Source organism: Ursus arctos, unplaced genomic scaffold (genome assembly GCF_023065955.2).
Source record: "Ursus arctos isolate Adak ecotype North America unplaced genomic scaffold, UrsArc2.0 scaffold_4, whole genome shotgun sequence".
Classification (NCBI taxonomy): Eukaryota; Metazoa; Chordata; class Mammalia; order Carnivora; family Ursidae; genus Ursus; species Ursus arctos.
In genome coordinates, this window is record NW_026623056.1 from 94,223,316 (window position 1) to 94,249,353 (window position 26,038).

At 57.4% G+C, this 26,038-nt stretch overlaps 1 protein-coding gene across 6 annotated transcripts in view; it reads left to right on the forward strand.

Moving 5' to 3' along the window:
• Positions 1–25,691, forward strand: part of PCBP3 (poly(rC) binding protein 3) — a 269,833-nt gene extending 244,142 nt beyond the window's left edge. For 2 of the 6 annotated variants that reach the window (XM_057306866.1, XM_026512427.4), the window contains 7 exons: positions 2,494–2,568; positions 5,892–5,933; positions 16,451–16,529; positions 17,214–17,273; positions 20,107–20,159; positions 23,832–24,001; positions 24,938–25,691. In XM_057306866.1, coding sequence (XP_057162849.1) covers positions 2,494–2,568; positions 5,892–5,933; positions 16,451–16,529; positions 17,214–17,273; positions 20,107–20,159; positions 23,832–24,001; positions 24,938–24,974 — 516 coding nt within the window. In that variant the 3' untranslated portion in view covers positions 24,975–25,691. The remainder of the gene's footprint in view (positions 1–2,493; positions 2,569–5,891; positions 5,934–16,450; positions 16,530–17,213; positions 17,274–20,106; positions 20,160–23,831; positions 24,002–24,937) is intronic. The other 4 variants (XM_057306867.1, XM_057306868.1, XM_048215113.2 and 1 more) reach the window with 4 other exon arrangements.
• The last annotated feature ends 347 nt before the right edge of the window (positions 25,692–26,038 follow it).

Sequence of the window (26,038 nt, forward strand, 5' to 3'; positions counted from 1 at the left end):
TCGGCCTCCGACAAAAGGCTCCAATAGCAATGCTGGGGTCCTGGGCTCCCCGTGAGGGAGGCACTGTGCCTCGGCCGGTATCTGTGGGCTCACCCCTCTTTTGTCCTTTGTTTGGTGTTCAAACTCCTGCCCAGCTCTTTAAAAAAAAATTGCGTAGTTTTATTTTCCCAAAGTATACTATTTTGTGAGGTCAAAAATATTTTTCTAAATATTGGTGTCCTGATGGTCCCCAGCCACTGGTCACGGTGACACTGTGTTCCCTTCCGGCCCCTCCTGATGGGACCCCGGAGGTGCCATGTGGGCACGCAGTGAGCAGGCCGTGCGCTCCCTTGCACTGGCGGGTGCCTGCAGCGGCGAGAAAGTGCACGCGTCTTGAGCGGCAGCGGCCCCCTCAGAGCCAGGAGGGACATAGCCTCCCACATCCATGCACAAGGGTTAGAACAAAACTCTCAGTCTCCTAGGACTCCTCCCAAGTGGCATTGCCTGCACCACATTTGTGGTCAGACGTGGCCTGCAGAAACAGGTGGACCCCACTAGCTGTGTTCCCGCCAGATGGAGGCTCACGCGAGACTCGACGGTGAAGCAAGCGCACGTGGCACATGTGAAGGGCAGACGCAGGGCCGAGGCGACGCCTCCCTCTCACTGGGGCCGTGGAGCTCTCAGAGGCTGGGGAGCTGCTGTCTCACCACAGGAGGAGCAGCCACTGCACCTGGAAACGTTTGGGCCCGTTTCTAAGTGAAGGATAGCTGCACGAATAGAGCAAAGATTAAAGGACTTTCAGACTTAGCTCTGGGGTGGCCCCACACCCTGAAATGGCCCCTGGGAGGGCTGCCCTCGGGTGCACGCATGTCCATGGGGCCCCGTGGAGTGCCTGCCCGGCAGTGCCCACTGTGCCCCAGGGGGAACCAGGAGCGCTGTGCTCACAGGGCGTCTCCTGTCAGAGGACATCAGCAAGCGCCAGAATCACAAGCTCGTGGTACTGGGACGGCAGGTGCTGTGGCTAGTGGGGCCAGAGGGCACTATGGGGTGAGGTGCCCGTCTCAGGGACGGGGCACAGCTGGACTGAGCTCTCTGCTGGTGCAGTGAGAACGTCACACCCTCGAGCTTGGTTTGGTCATGGTTCTGCCACTGTGAACCGAGTCTCCTCTGAGGCCACAGCCACCCCTGTCTGCCCAGAGAGGATTCTGGAGGCATTTGGTCACAAATAGCAGAAACTGAAGACCGGCTCACCCTGGGAGCCCAGCATCAGCCCAGACCTGGGTCAGCTCGCAGGCCCCTCAGCAGCCCTTCCTGCTTTACCGCAAGTCTGCACAGCATTCCCAAGGTCATACAGCTTGGCCAAGGTCACACAGCACACCCAAAGTCAGGCAGGATGTCAAGGTCAAACCATGTGTTCAAGGTCATATCGTGTAGTCGAGGTCACACGGTGTGCCCGTGATCGCACAGCATGGCTTGGACTGCAGAGTTGAAGCCGCCACCCAGTGTGCTGAGCCCGCCCCACATTGCTATGTGTCTCTCAGGTGGGGGCACTATGACGTCACACCCCATAGTCCAGGGCGTGGGCTGGGCCTGAGTGGGCCGTGGTCTTGAGAACTCCCAGCAGGGACAGGCCGTCCTGGCCCCCGCTCTCTGCCTCTGGCTGGTGGTGTTGCTGACCGAGGCCCAGCCCTGTGGCCTCTGCTCCCAGGGAAAACTGCCACCTGGCCGGACAAGGGAGGACCCGGATAGCCTCTGACCAAGGAGTTAGGCTGACTCTATCAGAATCTGGCAGACTTCTGGTACTTGAGAATATCATTCACCCCAAGATAAAAATCCTATACTTCTGGACACAGAATAAGCAAAGGAAATTATAGCAAAGCTCATCACGACGATAAAATACTGAATTTGGACTCTAAGCTTTTTTAAAAAGTTGCTTCTTTTTGTTCATAGTGAAATGGGATGTTTCTAGCTGTGCTGTGATGATGCCTACTGACCATCACAAGCCTGGCCCCACGAAGCCTTTGGGGCGCTGGGCATTAGCCCCCATGGCTGAGCCACCCATAAAGCCCGGCTTTACCCTAAACATGGGACAGAGGGAGGGAGATTTTCTCGGAGGACAGCAGCCAGGCTGACCCAAGTGCGGGGCGACAGCACCTAGTCCGCAGGCAGCCACCTGTCCATCTGCGCAGCCTGCAGCCACCAGCGCAGGCAAGGTCTCGGTCTCCGTCCTTGCTTGTCGGGAACTGAGAGTGCACACTGCCATGGAGCCCTCCCTCCCCGCATCCTGCGGGGGTGGTGGCACCACATGGGGGCATATCTATGGCAGTGGCTACGCAGAGGAGAGAGGTGGCCCTGTGGAGGGTCCCCACCCTCCGGGGCTGCTGCAGCCTGGGGGACAGGGCGGGGTGGGTGGCGCAGCGGGGGCAGGCTTGGGAAGGAGGCCCCCCGTCATCAGGTCCTGGCGCTGCAAAGCGGCTCTAATGCTCTCTCTCCCTCTCCTGTCCCTTTTCCTAGTCCCCACCGAAAGGTGCCACCATCCCCTACCGCCCAAAGCCCGCCTCCACCCCTGTCATTTTTGCAGGTGGTCAGGTAAGAGCCGACCCGCTCGCGGCCTCCACTGCCAACCTCAGCCTCTTACTGCAGCCCCCGCCGCTGCCCGTTAGTGCACTCAGGTTTTCTCCCCTGTCACGTGCACGTCTCCCACCCCACCCACGCTGGACGCAAAGCTCTCCCAGCCCACTCCCAGGCACAGGGCCGGTGCAGCTGCCACGAGGCAGAGGCCAGGCCGGCCAGGGTCGGGCACACAGACAGGGCCACGGGAGGCGTCCACAGATGCCGGGCCCCGGAAGCATCTTCTCCCTGGCCTGGCACAGAAGGACTCCAGTTCCGCCTAGGCAATGTTCGCCCAAATCTAGCTCCTGAGTGTCTCTAAGAAGTGGAGTAGCAGGGCCAGGAGCACTACAGGTGACCCTGTGGCTCTAGGTTGAAGCCTTTGGAGCTGCAACAACGGTCCCGTTTCCCCTGAAATGCACATTCCTGGCCTTCCACAGAGGAGTTTCTGGGAGCAAGGGAAGGCAGAGGTGGCCAGCCAGGCAAGAGCCTTCCTGGTCACAGTGATGGCCCTAGTGCTCCGCTGGGCCCTGCACCAGCCAGACCAGAACACCTGCTTTGCACACCTGCTGCTGTGGCCGGATCCCCTGACCTCCTTTCTCACTTACCGACAAGGAGCCTGGGGAGGCCAGTGGTTGCAGAGAAATTTGTGTCTGAGGCCAGCAGTTCATTAGTAAGGCCTGGAGGGAGCCCAGGAGAGGGGCTGTACCCACTTCCCCACAAGGGCCCACCTCCTGCCATCGGGCACCTGGGCCACACACCTCGGGGTCATACCAGCATAGGTGGGGGGCCCTGGGAGACACCTGGCAGGTGGTTCCTGGAGGAGCTTTGCGTCCAGTTGGCGGTGACTTGTGTCTTTGTTCGAGGGAGAGTGAAGACAGAGAACTCCCAGAGGTGACCCAGGTCAGGCGAGAATGGTCATGATTTTATCATTAACAAAGCGGCAAACTAAAGTTTATCCACATGTTAAAGGAATCTTATCAGATCCTCCAGGTTGACTTCACACGTTAGATGAGGGCCAGGGGCCTGCATTTCTAAGAGCAGCATGTGGGCGGCCTCCCACAGGGAGGGACTCCTGCAGGGCCTGTGTGGTTCAGGGCAGGCCGCTGTCCACGGTGCCCGGCTTAGGCGTGCCGCTGCTCCTAGCCCTCCTCACCCCTGCAGTCTCCCAGTAGCGCTGCCCTTTGTCTGGACCCTTCATGTCCCTGTATGCTCCTATTGCAGCTCCAAAATGTGGGTGTGCCCCCGTTGTACAGGTCAGAAGGCGAGGCCAGAGGCCGTTGGGGACACCCAGACACGGGGCCTTGTTGAGAGCACGGCGTCCTTTCCCTTGACACATAGACAAACCCACAGTGCCACCGTGTGGTAGAGCACAGGTCTTTATTCAGAAGGGAGGCACGTTACACACAGGCCCAGCCCAGCGCAGCCCCGGCCATCTGCGTCATCCTCTCTCGCTGTAGGCACCTCACCTGTGGCCCTGTCTGGTCTCACCAGTGGCCCTTCCTGGTTGGGTGGGGGCAGAGGAGCCGCAGCACATGCTGAGAAATGGGGTGTGAGGGAGAGTTAGTGCAGCAAGGGGGCCCCTCGGAACCCAGGCCCCACCTGCCACAGAACCTAGAGCTGAGAGCCTGCGCCCCTCTCCCTGACTGACCTCGCTGTGGGACCCTCCAGGGAGCACCAGCCCTGCATTTCAGGCAGGTCACAGATAGCAAAGGTCTCTTCTAGACGGAACCTTTGTCTGTCTAGCTATCACCGCTATCTGGAGAACCCGGCAAACCGGTCACACACTTCAGGTAGAACTAAGAATGACCTAAGTGAGTAAAAGATAAGTCAGAAGCGTCTGGGATGGAGAAGTGTGTGCCGTTCACTCAGACCTGCCTGGCTCTGTGGGGCAGCCTGTGTCCCGGGGGCTGTTACGTGTGGTGACCCAGTGGAGCACGTGCCTGGTGGCATCTCCACAAAACCTAAAGACCAGGCCTCGAAGTTCTGTGTACAGAAGTACGGGGGTGGGGGGGGTCCACTCGGACCCCTGCTGCATCTGATAAGATCCCTTTACTTCTCCATGCAACGCCATTGGCGAACCGTGACCCAGACTGGGGCCTCGCCTCCAGTGGTCCCTGTCCAGTGCCTAGCTGACCTTTAACTCCCAGGTTGGATTGTTTTTGACAAAAACTCGGCAGATTCAAAAGCTTTGGTTTGGCAGAACCTTGGACACCACTCCTCAGTGTGGAGTCCACGGAAGTGACACTCGGACTGACCTGGGGTTTCCCTCTCGGGTGCACACGTGCAGACACAGGTGGGCATCACGTGTCTACTCAGGATGTGGCATGGGAACCCACATGGCCAGGTGCCGGAAGCAATGTCCCTCTGCACCTGTGCCACCCATGCCCGGGGCCTCAAATGCGGCTACCCAGGGCTGGTCTGGCACATCGCATGTCAGAGAACGTGAGGCCTGACAAGTCTTTGTCTTTACTCTCCTTTGACACGTGATGGTTCGTTTGTTTTTGGCCATGAGTTTCTGGGAGCACCGTAGGTGGTGGACTGTCAAGGCAGGAGGGGGTGTGGGTAGGGGAGGCACCGGGCCCACACTCGCGCTGTGGCTGGTCTGAGTCACTGTTCTTGAAGGTAAAGTCTCAGGGACCCACGCTGGCCCCCGGGAGCGGTACAGTGACCATGCAGCCCCCCTGTGAGAATAGCTGCCTGGCCCTCTGAGGCTACAATACTAATCGATCCCTCTTGTGACTGATTTGGGCGCATTTCTTACTTCATCTGCTTTCACAAAATTGGTTTTGAGTCACCTTTAAAGGTTCTTTGGTTTGGTTTTCTTAGGATAAATACTTTGTAAAAAGTGTTGACTCTGGAAGCTGATGAAAATTTCAAAAGGTTAATAATTACCCTATAACAGGGTGTGATCCTTTGCAGGGGTTTTCTTTAAAGAATCCCGAGGGAGTGGGGAGCCTCCTTGCCCTCCCCGCTGACTGGCCAGTGTCTGCGCCTGCAGCTGTCCAGCGAGGGGGGTGTGCGCCCCCCTCCCCCGCTCATGCGTCTGGTTGTAGCTCCAGCCACCTGTGGGCTCCAGTGAGGCCTGGCACCAGGACGCCCCCAGTCTGCACCTCCCGGTGCCCTAAGCTACTGGGACCAAAGCAGGGATGCGCTGTAGGAGGAGGGTCTGACCACGGGGCCTCGGGCCTGTTCGTGGGAAGTCCCAGCCCTGAGAAAGCCCTTGTCCCCAGGGGAGGGCTGCCAGGGGGCACAAGTGTGGCTGGCCACTTCATGAGCTGACAGTGTCTCTCTCTTTCTAGGCCTACACGATCCAGGGACAGTACGCCATCCCCCACCCAGATGTGAGTCTCCACTCTGCCTCCCTGGCCTCTCTTCTCATTACTGTTACCCGCCTGCATGCTGCTGTTACTTGCTACTAATATTAATATTACACAATAATATTAATACCGTTCTCTCAATGTTCCTGACCTGTGTCGTATCCATATGACCTTGAATAACCTTTAACCTCTTAGTACTAATTCTACTCGTGTGGAGGACTTGGCCTGATGTCAAATTGTTTTCATTGTTGCTGTACTCTGGGGCTTTCCTCCACACACAGGGCCTTGGGCGGTGGCCACAAGGCTGCTTTCCCCGTGGCACCCGCCCCAGCGGGCAGGGACCGCAGGGTGCCCTACGCCCACCTGAGAAGTCAGGCGACGCGCTATCAGACAGGTGCTCTAAGAGATGCTGGAGAGGGTGTTTGAACGTCCGGTAAAGCTACACTTTCCGGAGCCACACAACACCCCCACGCTCCCCCACCCCCAAGGACAAAAGCCAACAGAAGGGGCCTTGGTTTTCATTCTAGCCTTGACGCCCCGCGCTCTGCCGTGGGGGCCTGCTCAGCCATCCCTGAGCACACACGGTCTGAATATGGGATCAGAGTTGAGGATGGGGACACCCCAGGATGCACATATGGGGGCCCAGGGACCGAGGCGCAGTGTGCAGCAGCTACAGGGCAGCAGCCGTGATCCAAGGGTGTCTCTCCACTGGGATCTCGACGTGCGCTGGGCAAGAGGCCAGGAGGCCTGCGGGAGCTGGTCATGCGGGAAGGGAAGAGCAAGGGGGGGGGGGGGGCAGGCCAGGGCAAGGAGGCCAAGCTGGGGATCAGCCTCGGTGCTCTCTAAGCCGTGTGAAACTTGCCGAGCTTCGCAGCCTCTCCCGAGAAAGCGTTTCCTGCCTGTGTTCTCTGTGGTCTGAGACTCGGATCTGGGAGGTGCCGCCAGGCTGATGGGCGCTCGCGTCTTCTGCAAACCCCCGCACATTTGAACTGGGCAGGCGCGGACGTGGGCAGTGAGATGTACAGGCAGAGCAGGCAAGGGCTTTTCAAAATGAAGCGAGGCTAAATACGAGTGTGGGGGACGCGGGGATTCAGTTCACTAGCGTCGCAGGGACCTCTCAGAGCAGAGGAGACACACTGGCAAGGTGTCCTTTTGAAGAACTCCTCAAGGGCAGAGCGTGCTGAGCAGGAGGCTGTCCCCACCAGGCACAGCCCTGAGGCCGTTTCCAGTGGCTCCTGGGTTTAGGTGGTGACGGCCTTAGCGCTCGGTCACCTGTTGCCCTATCTGCCCGTGGCCACCCCCACACATGAAGCTGTCCTTCTCCTCCTGCCCAGAACATGCCGTGAGGGCCCTACCTCCTGGTTGGACAGAAGCCGGGCAGGGGCACAGCTGTCTGCATTCAGCTGGTTGGTGGGGCGACAGCAGTTCTGTCCACCTGTTCACTCCCGTCCCCTGCCTGCCCACCAGAGCCCACAGCCACCTCGATCTCCCCCGTGAGACACGTGTCAAAGCCTGGCCTCTGCTGGTGACCCCCACATCCCATTCCATGTTACCAGGGATGCTCTTCATTCTTCTGTGAGCTTCTTAGAGATCCCAGCAGTGGGGAAGGTGGTGAAGGTGTGAACCCACTCAGCCTTCTTGAAAGAACCATCGGCAGCTTTAAAACATGTTAAGTCTTAGGCCATAAGGAAGTTGACAGCATTGCCCAAGAAAATGAGGGAGCAGTGGAGGTCGGTCTGTAAGACCCCCCACAGGAGGCAGGGGCAGGCCCTGTAGCTCCAGATGGGTGATGCCCTGTCCCTCATCATGTCTGCTGACCACCAACTGTGACTGAGGGGATGCAGATGTTAGAGGCTGGGAGAAGGGGTGGCCTGTCCCCAGCGTAGGAATGCCGTGCAGAGTGTGAGCGCACGAGGGGGTGGGTCGGACACTGCGATGGTAGGCTCCAGGGCTCCTCACACACGGCTCTGAGTGGGAGTGATGGGAAATCAGAACGGAAGCCAAGTGGGTCACAGGCCTAATTCCTGGGATGGCACAGTGTTCGTTTAACGTGGGGCCAGATGGTCTTGTGCCGCTAGAAGTGCAGGTATGCGTGCGAGAGCAGATCAGAAAACCCGGCTCGTTGACTCTTATAAAGCTCAGGAACTCAGGAACACAGGGGTCTGGCCCTTAGTAAAGGGCACTTGACCCCAGAGAACAGCTCTGAGGTTGAGGCAGGAGCCACAGACCCACTGACAAAGACCTGAGGCTTCCTGTAGCCTCTGAGCTGACAGAGAAGCGTTTCTGGCCTGAAGTTCCCAGGGTTGTGAGCACGCGCACCTGTTGGAAGCTGGGGAACGTCATTCTGGCTGATTGATTTTTGTATTAATTGGTTGTTGTGTCTTTCCATGTGATTTTCTCAGAACTTCTTAAAAGTGGGTCGTTTTGCGGGTTTTTTTCACAGATTGGTTAAACTGACTTATAACTAACTGTTGCATAATTGCCTCGTTACGTTTGGTAGAGACTTGAGATACTCGGCTGTTCTCAGGAAACAGCTCTCTGTGCGGGACCCTCCGCTGTGTAGAGCGGCTCCAGGAGCCGGGCAGCTGCTGGGGCTCAGGACTGGGAACTCTGAGAAGTGCATGGCTGGCAGGCTCATGACGTTGAAGACTGCACAATCATGTCGATACTCCATCCAAAAAAATAAAACAACTGTCTGGTGGCACCGGCAGCGATGGCCAGGAAGGCAACTTTTATCTGAGCTTAGTATTCAGTGGGGATTTTAAAGGCTTTGTTTCTTAGAACCCAGATAAAATAATGGTAGGAAAAACTACTTTATTTTATGATATAACTGAATGCAGTTTAAATACTTGAGCCACGGGGGCTGACACACAGCACAGGGTCTTCCAGCAGCCCGTGATTCGAATCTCAGACTGCGAGAAAACATGTTTCTTGAGCTGAGTGTTACTTTATCTAGAACTAAACTGTACGTGTTTTTTCTGTGCCTGGCATTGATGAGCGCATTCTGGTTCACCCTTCCTGGAGAGTCGCCAGTGCAGGGTCACGCCTGCCACTCCCTTGTTTTGCCTGAATCCTGGACGTGCCCGAGAGAGGCACCAGGACGCTGGGTGTGGGGAGGATGGCCCGAGCCCTGGCCTGACAGCCGGAGCCCTTGGGCAGCTGCCTCTGACCTCCACGCAGCCTGCCCAGGTCCTCGTGGCTTCAGACATGGCAGGGGAGGCAGCAGGGACTCAGACGTGGGAACCTCCCCGTCCTCCTGCCCACGCAGTACCTGTGTCTCTTCACTTACTCCATGTGATCACACGGGAGGGATGAGTCAGCTTCAGGCGGACCCCCATGTGTCATTCTTCTTTGCTGGTCTTCAGAGTATCCTAGTCACTCCCTCACGTAACATGCCCTCGTTTAAGGGGCACTGAAAGCAAGCAGAAACTGAGCCGTGTGTTAGAGGTGACAACAAATGGTTTGCCACCTCTGCCTCTTCGCCTGCACCTGGGGCTGACTGCGGGGTAGCGGTCAGGACGGCCACCACACAAGGAGGTGGTCGCTTCAGAAGCTCACGGCCAGAGCTAAAGAGCCGCTGGCCTCCAGCGGCGGCGCCCAGTAACCAGAGTTACAGAAAGCGTGTAAGTAGTGAGACGGTAACACGGGAGTCGTAACAGAAGTAAAAGACATCAGTGGGAAGATGCACATTAGGTCCTGCGTGGAAAGTGTTTCCTAGCTGTCCACTCACATGTCACTGTGGGTGCAGGAACTCCCCTGATGACCGCAAGTCACCTCTTCTAGAACCCTGTGGGGATGGCGTAGAGCCTGCTCTTGGCACCTCGCAGTGGAAACAGTGGGGAGAGTAGCCAGCACTCGCAGGCCACCCGGCTGCTGGGCATCACCTCTGCCCCGCTCTTTCCTCCAGAACCCTGCAGCTGGGAGTGGTGGGGAGGTACCCACACACCGGACACCGACTTCCTGGGGTGGGAAAAGCAGGAGGCCAGCTTGCCTTAGATCTGCCCTGTCTCCCTGCCCCCAGCCCAGGTGAACTCAGTTAGCCCCCTCTCCTGCTGAGCCGTCGGAGACCTGGCTTCCTCCTCCCAGCCTGCCCCTCCTCAGAGGCAGAATCTGCGATTTCATCCCATCAAAGCCCTAAGAAGAGGTCATCACATGGAATGAGGAATGAGGGAAGATTCTAGGAGATAAGCATGTTTCAACTAATAAAAGAAGCCAATCCTCACATTCAGGAATCCCAACAAATCCCAAACAAGATAAATAAAAAGAAATCCAGTTTATACATATCAAAGTAAAACTGCGTAACATCAAGACCAAAAGTAAATCTCCAAAGTGGAAAGAGAAGGGATGTTACAAAGGAGCAAGAGAGAAGGTGAGGGGATGTCTCACCCGCTGCCCTGGGAGTTAGAACGTGATGGCATGATAAAGAAAGTAATTGTCAACCCAGTCTTCTATCTTAAGAGACGATCTTCCAAGGACCTAAATCCAAGCATTTTCAAACAAACAGCCGTGACCAGCAGGCTCGTAATGGATGCCCTTCGCCCTTCGGGAGGACAGTGATTGCGGAGGAAAGACTAGAGATGCAGAAAAGAGGGGCTTGTTTCATCCACATAAGAACAGACCAAGGAAATATTGATATAAATGTAAACATGTAGGTAAATGAAAGCAAAAATTGTAAAGTCAACATCGAGGCTGTGTAATTTGTGGAATTAACAGAACAGAACGATGGACAAAAATAGCAGATGTATGCTTCAGGTGGACCAACGGGAATTCGAACTTCTTGTCGGTCCCTGTGTCGTCCCAGAAGAGGCAAAGATACGGAGTTTAGACTTTAAATGTACGTGTTAAATTGACAAAGTGACTGATGACAGAAAAGAGGTGCAGAGGGGAGAGGGGTGGGGGAATCTAATCCTTACAAAAGAAGAAAAAGAGTGAAAAACACGAAAGAAGCCTTAGAAAGTCAGGACAATTACAGGTGCAAAACAAAATGGCAGAAATTAGTCCCTATATGTGTAATTATGATCAAAGTAAAAGTAAGGTTCCAGTTAAAAAATAAGACTGTCAGACTTTAAAAAAGAAAAAAACAGGAAAAAAAAAAAACCCTAAACAAATAGACAGCAAACAAAACAGGGAAAAAATCTAGCATTTTTTTCCCCAAGAGACACACGTAAAGAAGAAAGACCCAGAAATATTGAAAGGATAGAAAACGCTATCCTGGGAAAAGACTAACTGCAAGAAACCTTATATACCAACATTAATATCAGTGGGATGGGAACAAGACTTTAAGGCAAATTCTATATTTATAGTCATTTATATATTGATTAAGTCTCAGTTCACCAGAAATATAAATTCAAGACTTGTATGCACTGGAAACATATCTTCAAATACATGTAAAAAAACCTAACAAACCATAAAAGTTTGTTAAAATTTGACAGGCATGTAGGGAGCCTGCAGATGACTCTGCTGTGACTGAGGGAGAGTGAACACAATTCTACACCACATGCGAGTGAGTCCCAGAAACGCCCACGGCACTGGGCCACACGTCACACCAGAAAGAAAATTCACCATCTATCAGAAATATCCTCCAGGCTACACTCTCTCACCACAAAGCAATTAAGTTGAAATCAGTAACTAAAAGTTGACTTTAAATAAAGAACTTGTCTTTATTGAAAGTTAAAGAAGACCAAAAAGGAAAAAAAAGGGGGGGGGACATACCAATTTCATGGATAGGAACATGAAATATCTTTAAAATGTCAATTCCTCCCAGATCCAGGTACAAATGCAGTTCGATTCCAATCAAAGTCCTGACGGGGACTTCACATGCTGTTTAAACTCATAGGGAAGAGCAAAGGCCAAGAATCATCAAGGTATCCATGAAAAGCACATACGGTTGGGAGAGCTGTCCGAGCAGATGCGGGGACTGGCTGTAGAGCCATACTGCTGGACACACAGGGTCTGGGCGCCAGGAGTGACCTGGGCCACCGTGCCACCCAGAAAGCCCGGGGTCTGCCCACGCCAGCCAGGGAGCTGCAGGTACAGATGGTGGGGGCAAGGACAGGTGGCCATGGTCATCACGTGGGAGCAATGAACCAAACACTTCTTACGTGTCAAGAACTTCAACACAAGAGGGGAAAACAGCAATTTTAGAAGAAAATAGAGAAGATCTCTCTCTTCTCAAGTCAGGGGAGGGTTTCATAAACAAAATGTGAGCACAAACCATGAAGAAAATATAAAAGAATTTGACTACATTAAAATTAAAAAATTATCTTTCTGTAAAGACACCAAAGGAGAGTGGGGAAAAGATCTTCCCAGCACATACAACTAAAATAGGATTAATATCTGAAATATAAAAGGATGTTTTGTGAGTGAGCGAACGTCAGTCCAATAGAAAAACGGGCAAAGACACAAACGTTTCACAGGAGAGGAAACATGAACACATCCTGAGACTCATGGTGGTCTGTTCTTGACAGTGAGTGGCAGGTGCACAGTGCGCCCATTTGGTGAGAACTCAGTGAGTTTTAGCCTTTGTCTGCATTTAGGATTGGTCTGTTTTTCTATTCCAATCCAACATTCACTGGAAAAGGCAAGGGACAGAGAGCTGTCCATCTCAGGACACCTGCCCCTCCCTCCCCCTCTGCCTTCCCTTTCCTTCCTCCCTGCCTCCCTCCCTCCCAGTGATTTGGAGACACTTGTGAGTACTGGGAGTCTGATTTTTTAATGGCAAAAATATCTCAAAAAGTAGGAATCCCCTTAGCACTTTTTCTGCTCCTTCCTTAAAAATGTAGAAATTGCATCCCAAGGAGATGAAATGCTGGACTAATTAAGGACAGAACCAAGACGAGAGGGAGGCCAGCTGACATCCACCTCCATCCGCCTCTCTGCCCACCTGCTCCCTGGACTGGTGTTATCCAGGCACCACCGTGTGCCCAGCCAGTCTCCCCAAGACATCACTTTCCTTCATGGTGCGTGCATGAGGGAGACTCAGCGCCAGGCTGGCCGTTTCTTCACACAAAGCAGCCAATGCCTGGCAGTAGGAGAGCTCAGGGCCAGGACTGCTGAAGCTCCCTGTGGGCAGCGACTCTCCGGCCCACGTGCACCAGCCTCGGGGAGGCTTCATCTGCCTGCGCCTGTAGCGTGTGTGGCCCTGGGCTCTGGAGCCGACCCGCCGGACGCACCCCATCTGCTTACCCGCCAGGGAGGCGACAGAGAGAGACCAGAGGAGCATCCGAGGTAACGGATCTGCGGACAGGTGGGTAGGGAAGCCCTAGGTTGTTCACGATGGTGATGCTCCCCAACGGAGGTGGACTTCGTGGCCGGCTGCTTGCTCGCCTGATTCCCCTACCCTACAGCTCAGGACGGAGGCCTGCGGAGACCAGACAAGCCCTCCTCCAATAAGCTGGTCAGTGCTGGAGCTGACCCAGGCCAGTCCCGCCGTCAGGGCCCCGCTCTTCCCTGCTGTCCCCTGCGGTCCTGAGCAACACACGGCTGTGCGTTCCTGGGGACTCAGGACGGACAGGAGAGGACCCTGCCCTCGGGAGGAGCCCAAGCACCTGACGGCACACGTGGCAGGACAGGAGCACAGAGCAGCCGGGCCAGCAGACCTCACAGCACCAGGGCCACCCCCAAGGCTCCCTGCTGGCCCATCCCCTGGACAAAGGGCTGGAGCCCTCAGGGGCTGGTCATGCACCAGGCCACCGTCCCTGTGTGAGCACTGCGTCTCATGGAAACCTGAGTGACGGTCAGAGCGCACTGCCTGCCCAGCCCCCCACCGCCCGGCAGCCCTGAGCCCGACTCGCACAGCCTTTGTGCTTCAACTTCCCATGTGCTGTCTCCAGAAGTGGGGTCTCCTCCTCCGTCCTAGGAGCTCGTAGTTACTGCCTTGTAACCTTAGCCTGAGGGTGGGTTCAGAGCACACCCCTGCCAGGTGACCGCTGGGACTCGCGCTTGCTATGCACAGCACCTGCGGCCCCTGCGGCTCCTGGTCCCATCAAGCTGGACCCAGGTTCCTGGGACCTGGTCTGTGTGGTCCGGCCCCCAGGCAGCACCTCAGCCACAGACAGCGTCACCCTCTCCTCATCCCTCATGCCCCAGGATGCCGTTGGGTACTTGCCATCTTTCTTACTTGTCCCTGAAAGAGGAGCCTTTTCTGGGCTGCCCAAGCCATGCAGCAGGGTCTCTGACCCCTGTAGTCCCTTCCCTGCAGGGTCATCTTGCCTGAGCCACAGCGGGTGCAGGTCCCATATCACCTCTTGTCCCTGGGACTTTAATGGGTGTCCCTGTGCCAGTATTTCCTGGGTGTGCTTTTCTGACAGCTTCCTCGGGGGACTTCGACGAGTGGCTGCTCGGGTCACACTGTGCTCAGTGATGTTAGGTCATGGGGCAGACCTGACACGTGCAGGGTCAGCTCCTAGCCCCAGGTGCAACCTTGACACGCACCACCTCATCAGGGACTCTCAGAACTGAATCTGACCCCAGGTCACCACACCCCCTAGCCTGTGCTTCTCAGGACCCCTGGGCAAGACAGTCATACCCCGAGTGGCCTCATGGAGTCCGTGCGGCCAGGCTCCCTGGGCAGGCCCAGCCCGTGCGCCACAGGTCAGGGAGTGCCCCAGAAGACGGGGAAGCCTGCGTTTAGAGGCACTCACCCTCTCCAGGATCAGAGGGAGAAAAGCAGACACTCTGTGATGGCAGTGTCACAGGAGAGGGCCAGGAAAGACCAGGTGCAGTCATTGCAGCTGCGGCAGCCCACCTCACATCCCAGGGGCTCACACGGCGAAGGCTCCACCTCGAAGGGATGACCAGGAGACCACAGGCTGGTCATGGCGTGGCTCCCAGCTGCAGCTGGGATCCACACACCTCCACTGTGGGAGCGACAAGAGGCTGGACTGCATGGCCAACACGCCGCTCGCCCCTGTGCCCACAGCTGCACCCACGGCATGGCAGGCGGGGCAGCCGTGACCCTCCTCACACTGGGAAGGGGGTTGGCGTTTGTCTTTGTATGGGGCTGAGTAGCTGAAGGCCCACAGTGACCCACTCCTCTCTTGCTTTGAGGTGCATCTATGAATGCTTCGGGTCCTGGGGGTGTCTGTGCCTCGGGCACAACCACCGCCTCCCTGACATCCTTGCGTTGCAATGGGGAGACCAGCTCCTCCCTGAGTGCCCCTCCCGCTGACCCCTGGAAGCTCCAGGGGGACCCTGTCCTCACCTCCAGACAGGAGTCCAGGGCTGGCCCTGGAGCAGCACGGGGACACGTTTGGCGTGGGCCTGCTGTCAGGAGCAGGTGAGGAGCTGAGTGCGTTTCCCAGAGTGTGCGGTGCAGGCCCTGCAGGTGAGGTAGGCCTGATGGCATCCCTCCTAGTGTCCAGCGCTTAGCCTTCGGTTCCCAAAACGTGGCCAGGACTCACCACATTTACCTGTACCTTCTGCTATTTTGGGCTTTTACTTAAGATATGAGGCCCAGGGGGCGCCTGGGTGGCACAGCGGTTAAGCGTCTGCCTTCGGCTCAGGGCGTGATCCTGGCGATCTGGGATCGAGCCCCACGTCAGGCTCTTCTGCTATGAGCCTGCTTCTTCCTCTCCCACTCCCCCTGCTTGTGTTCCCTCTCTCGCTGGCTGTCTCTATCTCTGTCGAATAAATAAATAAAATCTTAAAAAAAAAAAAAAAAAAGATATGAGGCCCAGATAGGGTGCCCTTGGTGGCTCAGTCGGTTGAGTGTCTGACTCTTGATATCAGCTCGGGTCACGATCTCAGGGTTGTGAGTTCACTCCCCGCATCAGGCTTGGGCTGGGCGTGGAGCCTAGTTAAAAAAAAAAGAAAAGAAAAGAAAAGAAAAGAAAAGAAAAGAAAAGAAAAGAAAAAAGAAAGAAAAAAGAAATGAGACCCAGATAAAGACAACTGGAGAAAGCACTGTAGGTGGAGGACAAGGGGACAGAGAGCGGCCAGTTGGAGAGGTGAGACTCTAACAGCCCTCGCAGCCTCTTGGAGGTGCTCTCCCGCCCCCACAGAACCTTCCGGCACTACATTCTGTGATCCTGGGGGTCCCTGGAGGCCAGCTTGGGGAGGCCCTGCTGGGGAGCAAGGCTGGCCCTGGGGCAAGGTCCTGGCCTAGCCAGGGCTGGGGCGGGGCTAGGCTTGCAGAAGTTGGCATTGTTCACAAGGTGTGTGCATTCTGTAAGGACAGCATGACCTCAAAGGCCCTAGGGGCCCAGTGGGTCCTGTTCTGTGGCTCTCAGACCCTCCCCACAGAGCCCAGGGGCCCAGTGGCCTCTGCAGGCCTCTCTCGCCTTCGTACGGTCTGGGGATTGCTGCCCACCAGGCCTGTGTGAGCTGCCAGGGAGCCAAAGAGAGGAAAGGAACTGGGTGCTCCCTCCCAGTGGCCCATTGGTTTCCCAGGCCAAGTCCTTGCGTTCTGCTGCGTCTGCCATGTGTCCGCATGGCCCCCTCTATCTCTATTTGTACAACGTTCTGTTACTGCCTTTTTAATTTGGTGTGACTTGTGCTCGATGACAATAATCTTCTTAGCTCTCGTGTCCCTCCTACCCCAGCAGTTGACCAAGCTCCACCAGCTGGCCATGCAGCAAACCCCCTTTCCTCCCCTCGGACAGACCAACCCCGCTTTCCCCGGTACGTACCCAGCTGCCCTTTCTGACCTCCTCTCTTCTCACCTGGGGACTCTCTTTCTGAACTGTCATTATTCAGGGCGGCGAGCAGAGCAGGTACAGTTGTAGTTGTGAATGCCAAGGATGCCGTGTAGACACGCCACAGTGTGCACGTAGCAGGGGGCTGGGCAGGGAGGTCTGCGTGTCTCCTGCAGTAGGCTAGTCACCTCATGATGGCCTTCTTGCCAAGAGACATCTGCCCCCGCCCCCTCCTGCTGAACACATCCATCTGGCCAGCCCTGAAGCCTGTTCTCTCCAAGAGCAAGAGCTCAGACAAGCAGATGGGGATGCCCTCCTATAGGAGGCCAGTGCACAGCCCAGGAGTGACACCTGCCCAGGACGGCACCCGGCCCTGCCCCAGGGGGAACTGAGATGAGCCAGCCCCCAGCCCAGGGCACAGTCACTATCGGTACCCCACTTGGCACAAGGGTGGGGGTGGGCCTTCTCTCGGCTGCATCTGGCCAGCCGGGCACGCGTTCCTCCCTGATAAGGGCAGGGCATCGCCTCGGCAGCCGTGCAGGTGACCACACACTGGACACGCTGGTCTGCCCTGCATGCGCCAGTCAGATTTTGAGCTTCCCTAGTTGAAGTGACCTTGCTTATCTCCTTGAGGGCAAAACATTAAATCTGTTTCTTCTTTGCTCTCCAGGAGAAAAGCTGCCTTTACACTCCTCCGAAGAAGCTCAAAATCTGATGGGCCAGTCGTCAGGTAAAACAGAAGCACACTAAATGGAGAGAGGGCAGGCCCAGAAGGCCGTGCACCCGCCCCTGCTCGGGTTCCGGCTCACTTGACCTGGCGGGAGGAGGGGCAAGGAGGCCAGATCGCGTCTGCCCTGGGGACTGCGAGCGCCTCAGTGCTGTCAGGGGACAGAGCCCATGTGGCCGGCCTGTGGGTCAGCCCCGGTCGCTGCTGGGAGGTGGTGGCAGGTCGCAGGCTCGGAGCAGAGCTGCCCGTCACTGAAGGCCCAGAGGCGGCAAGCTGTCATCTGTGTTGTCGGCCGCACGGTGTATGGGGGCCTGCGGTGAAGAATTCATGGTGACGTGTGCTTTGTGGAAATGTGTCTTGTAGGAGATTCAGCACAAGGTCAAGGAGCAGAGTTCCCTGGGCCAGTTTGTCTGCACCCATCTGGTTGCATTAATCTGCCCCTAGGCTGTTGCAGGGCAGGCACGGGTCTGCAGATCCCATCACGCTGGGTGTTTGGGGAGTGATGCCACTTGAGAGCTTATGGCAGGGCGGAGCCGGGTCTGGTGAGGGAGGCACCGCCTGCTCTCCTGTCCCACTCGGGGTCAGAGGAGAAGGGCAAGTGTCCAGCTGAAGGGGAACGCAGGAGGGCAGCACTTCCAGTGGGTGCTGCCTCTCACCCCATCGCTGTGTTCTGGGCCCCAGAATCTAGCTGTGTGCCCTGGGCTCAGACCGGCTCTGAGGTTCCGTGCACCCCAGATGGGTCCTGTCTCAGTGCAGCTTTTAATGCAGTGAATGCAGAACTTAATGAATGAAAATTAGAGAAAAACACATAGGATGTATTTGATTATGGAAATGGGTATCAACCCTTTTAAAGTATCTAGGTGGTAACACACAAATGGCTGTAAGCCCTCCGCAGTTTCATACGTGATGTCATACAATTACCCAGCAGTGGTCTTCCAGAGATAGCTGGGGACCCAAGGGTGTGGCTTACCCGGGACACACAGCCCCCACCCCGCCAGCCGCCCACCGACCCTGCCCTGGCTTTCCCGGTACCACGTGCGGGCCTCAAGGATGTGGGACATGTGTGCACATGGCATCTTTCAGGCGTCCCTGTGATGACCTCCCACCCCAAGGCCCCGTGGGACCTGTGGGGAGAGCATGCACACACACACACGTGTCCCACCATAGCAGCTGGCGGGGTAGAACGCATGGTGACTGGGGCACGTCACCGATGCTCGCAAAGCAGGTCGGGCTCGCGTGGCGAAGCTGGACTCCTGTCCCAGCGCGGGCGGCATCAGCATCTCGCGAGGGAGACTCCCCACCGGGGCACGTGGTCCTCAGATACAGGAACGCCGGCTGCAAACTGGTGGTCTCCAAACCAGCAGTTTATTTCAGTACTCTCTTGAAAAGTACTTTCCTCCCCTGCATCAGAATCTGCCAAGGTGAACGGATAGGACTGTCGGCTTTACGTCCGTCCCAGAGCAGGCTGTTCAGGAGTTCCCGTCTGGGACGCACACAGGACGGAGGCAATGTCTTAGATGACATTTTGCGTGTCTTTATTTGTGGAATGTGTATAGATGGTTGAACAACCAGGTAACTGTATTGAAAATACCTCTATGAAATGAAGATAAAGAACAGAAACTCTAGATTTAGCTCTGCGAAAGCAAATGACAATTCGGGATGAATTAGTTAATTCAGCACTTGCCAACGGAACCCCCCCCAGCATGGCGGGCCCTGGTGGGGTCTCTCGTGGCAGGGACTGATGACCGCAGTGCGTCTGGTGTTGGGGACACAAGTGCCATGGAGGAAGAAGCAGGAAGAGGGGAGGGGAGGGGGTGGGTGGGGAGGCCAATGGCAGGAGCACAGGGAGGAAGGGTGGGTGCCGGTGGAAGCAGGAGCCCACTGGTGGGTTTGACACAGTCTTGAAGGCCTCTGACTTGCATTTCCTTAGGCCTCTCTGGGCCTGTGGACAGTAGACCGAGGGGCAGGGGAGAGGCAGGAACCAGGCGGGAGAGAAGAGAGGGCTCAGGCTCCGGGATATTCTGACGGTAGGAGCCGGGCTACCATGGTTGTTCTGTGGGTGGAGGTTCCAGGTACACGTGGCGCCTGCCGGGAGGATGGGGATGTCTGCTGTGGATGGACTCAGTGCTTGGGATGCCTTGGGATGAGGAGACGGAGGTGCTGAGGGCAGGGGAGCCTGCTGGCCCTGTCGCAGCCCACCGCACGTTCTGTTGTCCCTGTTTCGGGAGCAAGAGTAGATCTCGTCCTGTGAGAAGCTGTCTCAGGCCCGAGCTGAAATTGTAAAGATAAAAACTGGGGGCCTGGTGACCAGTTAGGCCTGTGTCTGCACATTTGGCACAGAAGCGCACGGTCTCCGCTGGGCGGTTTACTGGTTGACCGTTGAATCAGCGGGGCCGTCTGGGTGGGAGAGCTGCCTGTGGGGCTGGGCTGCGGAGCTGGCGGTGTGGGGCCCTTGGCTCTGGGGCAGAGGGCAGGAGGGGCAGCTGGCATGCAGCCTGACTGGGAGTGCGCAGGGGGCCAAGAGCCCAAGAGCACTCTTGGCCGCTCAGCATGGGATCCCCCAGAGTCTGTGAAGGGCATCTCAAGCTATCACACGGTGTGGCACAGGAGTGAAATACCATGTGCCCAAAACGTGAAATGTCATTCTGCCGAGGCTCTTTGTCCTTGTTTTGAGAGAAGCTGGGACTCCAAACATTGGTTGCAGTTTGAGACTGAGAGCTCACAGAGCCTGGGCCCCCGGGGCATACGTGCCCCACCCATGTGGGCCGTGTGGGCGGGGCCGGGGGAATGGGAGCAGCCTGCTGCCAGCCTAACCTTGTCCCCTTGGTGTGCCCAGGTCTGGACGCCAGCCCCCCGGCCAGCACTCACGAGCTCACTATTCCCAACGATGTGAGTATGCCCAAACCCTCAGCCAGCCCTGACCGGCCTGGGACCGCTCCCCTCTCTTCCCACAGCTGGGCATCCTGGCCATAAAAGGCATGCAATGTCTCACTCCTGAGAGACTAGACAGGAAAGGAGCCAAGGGGACTTCAGGGTCGGCCCTGGAAGAGCAGGTGGGCCAGGAACGCTCAGAGGGTCTGCTGCAGCAGGATGCCCGTATCTCGTGCCCGGGGCCTGTCCCTGCCCAGGACTCAGTGGACAGAGTGGCCTTACGAGCCATTCTCCACATGCTCAGCCCTCCCTGCCCTGTCCTCTGAACCCTGGGATTATCCTAAGGATGCTGACTCTGATCCGAAGCCATGGCAGCAGGGCGGGTGTCGGCCATGAGTCCTTGAGGGGCAGCGGCGCATGCTCGCACAGGAAGGTGGCTGCTTGGGCGACATGGCCTTCCCAGCTCACGTGTCACTTGGCCTTTTCTGCCCTAGAACTGAGGCCTTCCAGATCCTTTGCTGCTTTGCTCCCGGAACCAGCCGGGCAGGAAGTCCTGGCCCTGCCTCTTCCCTCAGAGAAGCAGAGTTGTGGCTTCAGGGGGATGGCCGGTGCCGGGTGTGAACAGGGATGAGCAGCGGGGTGGGAGAGGAGTGAGGCGTAGGCACGGGGTGCGGGGGCCCTCCGCACCCCCCTGAGGAGACGCCACCCTCATCGGGACCCTGGCGGCCAGCTACAGGTGACGCGCTCCTGCGTCTCTGTCTTCTCACGTGATGATCCTTGAGCAGCTTGGCTGCAGGCAGCCCCCCGAGTCCTCACCCACGTGGTCAATGCAGGTGCCATGCTGAGCCCGTGGGGCTTCTCCTCGGAGCCTTTACAGAGACCGCTTCACTAACAACAGGAGTCTCTCTCTCGTCCAGCCTGCATTCTAAAACTGGGGTGAGCCCAGACAGCAAGGGGAAGAGGATGAGGCGTGTTTGGAGAGCAAGCAGGGCGCCTGCTTCGTGTGGCCCGCTGGGGCACACAGGCACCGCCTCGCATGCCACGCCGCACCGCCCGCCTCCTCCCAGGGAGCCCCTCAGAGGGAGGCCACCTTCTTGGCTCCGCGTGCTCCGAGGGGGCCCTGCGTGGGAGGAGGATTTGGTGACAGCACTGCTAGGGGGCTTTCTCGGGCTCACCCCGGCCCCCCAGGGGAGGTGTGCGTGTGTCAGAGCCCATGTTCCAACACGCACCTGCCGTAACGCCCGTCTGTGTTGCTGGTCAGCGCTACACTGTGCAAAGGGAAGTCTACCCGCACCTGCACGTCGCCACAGCAGGGCCTTCTGGATGGCAGGGCACGTGTGGTAACCTAAACCACACGTAGGTTCCACAGCACGGCCACCTGCCAGCGTGGCTACAGGGACCCAGGCTGGGTCAGGGCCGGCAGCCATGTGTGGAGCTGCCTCGGGTGGTGTTCTGGACTCCCCTGGCCTTGGGTTCTGTGGCTGATGTCACCGTTGGGCCCTCACTGTCCCTGTGCCTGTGGTCACTCCACACATGGGCCCCGTCCCTGGGCCCAACCCCAGAATCACCCAGAGATCTAAGGGCCCACACAGGCAGCTCCGGGATGAGAGACAGGTGTGTCCCCACGGAGCCCTGGGGTGCAGCTCTAAGTCCAGTTAGGAGGGGCCATGGTACTTGAAAGTGTCTCTGTCACTTCCCTTTGGGCTCCCTGTGGAAGCCCGCTGGGTGAGAGGAGAGAGCTGGGTGTGGGCTGGATGCCCGTGGGGTCAGGAGACCCCGGGAGGGCAAGTGTATGGGCCTGCATGGCCCACGGGTTGCAGAGCAGGACTGGGAGGGCCCCACTCCCGCCGGGTCGGAGGGGCCTTTCTAGCTGCTGAGGCAGCAGGAGAGCCGTGGGCTCAGCCCGGTGTCTGCACCCACACCCTCCCAGCTTTATCTGGAAGAGGGACACGTCCCACATAAGTAAGGAGTGAGGGTTGACTTCAGGAGCCCCCAGGCCGGCTGGGGGGCAACTCAGGGCCGCTCAGGGGTGAGGCCCCAGGGAAGAAGAGAGGGCTGGGCGCGAGGACATTCTCAGTAAGAAAACAGAACAAGGAAGATGTTTGAGGGAATGTGGGGACTGCGTGCCAGAGAGGAGATGGTTTCCTCGGATAGGGTTATTAGAGGAGAAAACAAGCCAGTTCTCGCGCTGAAGGGGGAAGGTTCTGGAAGGGAGATTGGGCTGCTAGTGGTCACAGAAGTGTGAGGGTCCTCCTGAGTGCTGGCATCTTCTGGGGACTCAGCTGGCCCCACATCCCCCTCCATCAGGGGCCAGTGCTGCTGCCCCCGTGCCAGCCCCCGAGCCCAGCAGTCCCCTGCCTTTCCTGCCACGTCAGCGGGCAGCCCTCAAGATTTCTCTGCTGCCAGAGAAGGACCAGTCAAGGCTCCAGGCCAGGGACAGTAGCAGCTCCCTCACTGACCTCAGGGCCAGGCGGGTAGGGTCAGGGGTGGGGCCTAAGGGGAAGGGAGTGGGGTCTGAGAGGTTGGGCGGGGCCTTGTGGTGGGGGTGGGGCCTAGGGAGATGGGGTCCGAGGTGGAAGAAGCTGAGTCTCCTGGGGTGGAGGCTTCTCTGGACATCTGGAGAGACTGATGGTCTAGCGAGGCAGCTGACCTAACCCAGGAAAGGAGAGCCGAGCTGAGAAGCAGAGGTCACCTCGGGGACAAGAGCACAGGTCCAGAGGTGTCTGTCTTTGTCAGTGGGCTTCCTTCCTGCACCTGGCTCCAGCCCCTCTGTCCAGTGCCTCGGACACATGAACAGAAGCGTGCTCCTAGCACTGCTGACACTCTCGGCTGACTGCTTAGCCGCTGGGTCACAGGAGGCAGACTTGGAAGCCGGCTGCACTGGCCCTGCCCTGCTCTGTCCCTGTGCTCAGAGCTGACCTCAGCAACCCCGGCTCAGGGAGCGACTCCGTTCTGCCCACAGTGAACATCGAGAAGTGCCGGCTGCCTCTTCTGTGGAGGCTTCTCTGGGGCCTGAGTCGTCCCCGCATAGCAGGGGGGCCGCCCCAGAGAGCAGGTCTAGAACTCGGGCTGCAGTCCAGCCTTGCGCGGGGCTGCTTCTGTGTCCCGAGGAGCGCTGGCTCTTGTCCTTCTGGCTGCTTGATTTTTGATGACCACCATTCCTTCAGATGGCCCAGGGCAGCCAGAGGTCACACAGTGGGAAGGATAGGGAACATCTGACATGTCCTGGGAATTTCACCCAAGTTCATCAGAAGACAGATTTCAGGCAGCAGAGAGCTTTAAACTCTGGCATCAGACAAACATTCCTCCACCCCAAGGACACGGCCAAGAGGGCCCTGGTGCTGGCGCCTGAGTGCTCCCCATCTCCCAGGCCCCCGAAGGACACCAGGGGAGGTGACGCAACGGGTGCCTCTCCCCTTTGGGACTTGTCAGGACTCACTGCAGCAGGCAGAGCCCGGGCATCCGCAGCCTCACCCCCAGCAGGAAAGCTACCTGGCGCCCTGCCTCCTGGAGGCGGCGGGGGGGGGGGGGGGGAGGCAGTGCCTCATCCTTCTGGGAGGATGGGGTTTGTGGAGTGGGGTGGACACCAAGGCTGGGCTGTCCTCCCTCTGGGGCCTCCCTGGGGCTCTGCACACACTCAGCTCAGGGTCGGAGGCTCTTCTCTAAGGAAGTCCTCTGTCCTTTTTCTAGCTAATAGGCTGCATAATTGGACGCCAAGGGACCAAAATCAATGAAATTCGACAGATGTCTGGAGCTCAGATCAAAATTGCCAATGCCACAGAAGGGTCATCCGAGCGCCAGATCACCATCACAGGGACCCCAGCTAACATCAGCCTTGCTCAGTACCTCATCAATGCCAGGTGGGTGTTCACAAGGCCCTGTCCTACGTGTCACTGGCCAGATAGGATGCTCAGAGGACTGGCTCGCCACAGCGGGAGCCCAGACCTTGCCCGGTCCTCTCTGGTGGCTGCTCTCTCCTGGCTGGGCATGAGGCTGGGATGCGGTGGAGACAGTCTTCACACAGACTTGGGGCCCTGTACCCGCTCTGCATGTCCACACCTGACCGTTCACCCTGGAGTGTGTTGGTGGGGGCGAGGTGGTTACAGCCTAGAGCATTTCCAGGGAGGCCACGGTTACATAGCCTGAGGTCAGCCACACACTTGTGTTACTTGGGTTATGGAGTTTCAGAGAGCACATTGCTAGACCATTGCTCTCTCTCATGCTCTGCGGTTGTGAAGACACTGCCGATGCCTCCCAGACCCTTGCCGAACAGGGAGTCTGGGAACTGTGTGAGGGTCGGAGGATATGCCTAGGGCCAGGGAAGGTCCTGGGCTCAACATGCAACTCAGCTTCCCTGCCCAGGGGCGTGTCAGAGAACATCGTGTGAACACACTCGGGGCCAGACCCTCCTCCTTAACTCAGAATATCAAGCCGGGCTCTGGGGAGGCCCAGGTGGATGGGGGAGGCAGCCTGTACTCCACACCGCGGGCAATGTGATGCCAGTGCCCCTCCCAGAGCAGCTGCCGTAGAAATGGTCGTGGTGACCGATGCTTGTCCAGGTGGTTAATGTCCTACCCCTGACATGATGACGGGGAAGGCAGACCCCACCAATCTGGTCTCTGGTGGGTCTACCTTTCTCCACTCCACTTTGGTCTCCAACTCATGGCCACGTATCTAATAACCAAGAGGGAGGGGGGTACAAAGGTAGTGAGAGCACATAGGGCGAGCCGTTTCTTCCTGGTCCCGTTTTATGAGAACGTTGTGACCTGTCTCCCCTGTACCTTTGTGTCTTCCAGGCTGACATCTGAGGTCACTGGGATGGGTGCGCTCTAACCCTGCCCAACGGCCTCTGCTCCATGACCCCGATCTCCACCCGGCTCGCACACTCTGTACAGACCACCCACCTGCCCTTCGTCACAAATATAAATAGAGGTTTTCTTTACTAACAGAAGTTATCTATGCCATAGACATACACACACCAACAGAACAAATCTATATTATATCTCTGTGTCGGCTCCAGGCTCTGTCCCTGATACTTCGCTCAGAATTAATTTATGCTCGCGTGTTCATGCATTGGCATGCAGTGTTAATTATTTTAAATGCTTTGGGGGTGCTCCCATCTGTGACATTTTAGAAATACTGTCCCTTAGTGTCCGTGTACCTGTTTAAGAATTGGTTTGACATTTTGACAGCACTTCCCACAAGCCGTCTCTCCTAGACCGCCTAGAACTGTGGTTGCTTTGAACGGGTTTGCTCCCACCCAGCACCCCCCGCTGATTCTGCCCCCCAAGCCTGTGCTCACTCGGCCCTCGTGTCCACACAGGTCTGCACTGGGGGCAGGGTGCATCTTTCCCTCTGTTACGGGGAGGGAGAATGGAGGACAGGGTCCTGGGCCAAGGTGCAGGCAAGGTGGGGGGTGCTGGAGTCCTGACTTCACTGAATGGTCACATGCTGGGGATGCACACTTGGGCCCCCAGGCGTCTTCCGGGGCGGCTGGCCAGGAAGCGCCTCTGCACCACGTTGGAGTTCAATAAATGTTGTACGCTGCCCCTCACTGGCTCTGGCTCCTGTCTGTGCCCCCCCAGCACCGCTGGCTCGTGTGCACACACGCACACACCTGCAGAGCTCCTGCTCTGCTCACTTTGCAACGCGCAGGGCTGCTCGCCGTGCTCACCTTGAAAGCCCTCTGTGCCTCTTCTGGACACAGAAGCTCTGGGTGGGACACAGGCCCACCCGTGGATAGCCCCCACACTCGCTCAGGGCAAACAAGAAAGGCCCGAGGCCCCTGGGCAAACATCCAGTAGCCCAGGATGGCCTGGCCATATGCCTGCCTTTCAGCAGGAGGCCCTTCCTGTCTGCCCTGTGTGCCCAGGCCGCCTGGCTGCGGGTGGGTGCCC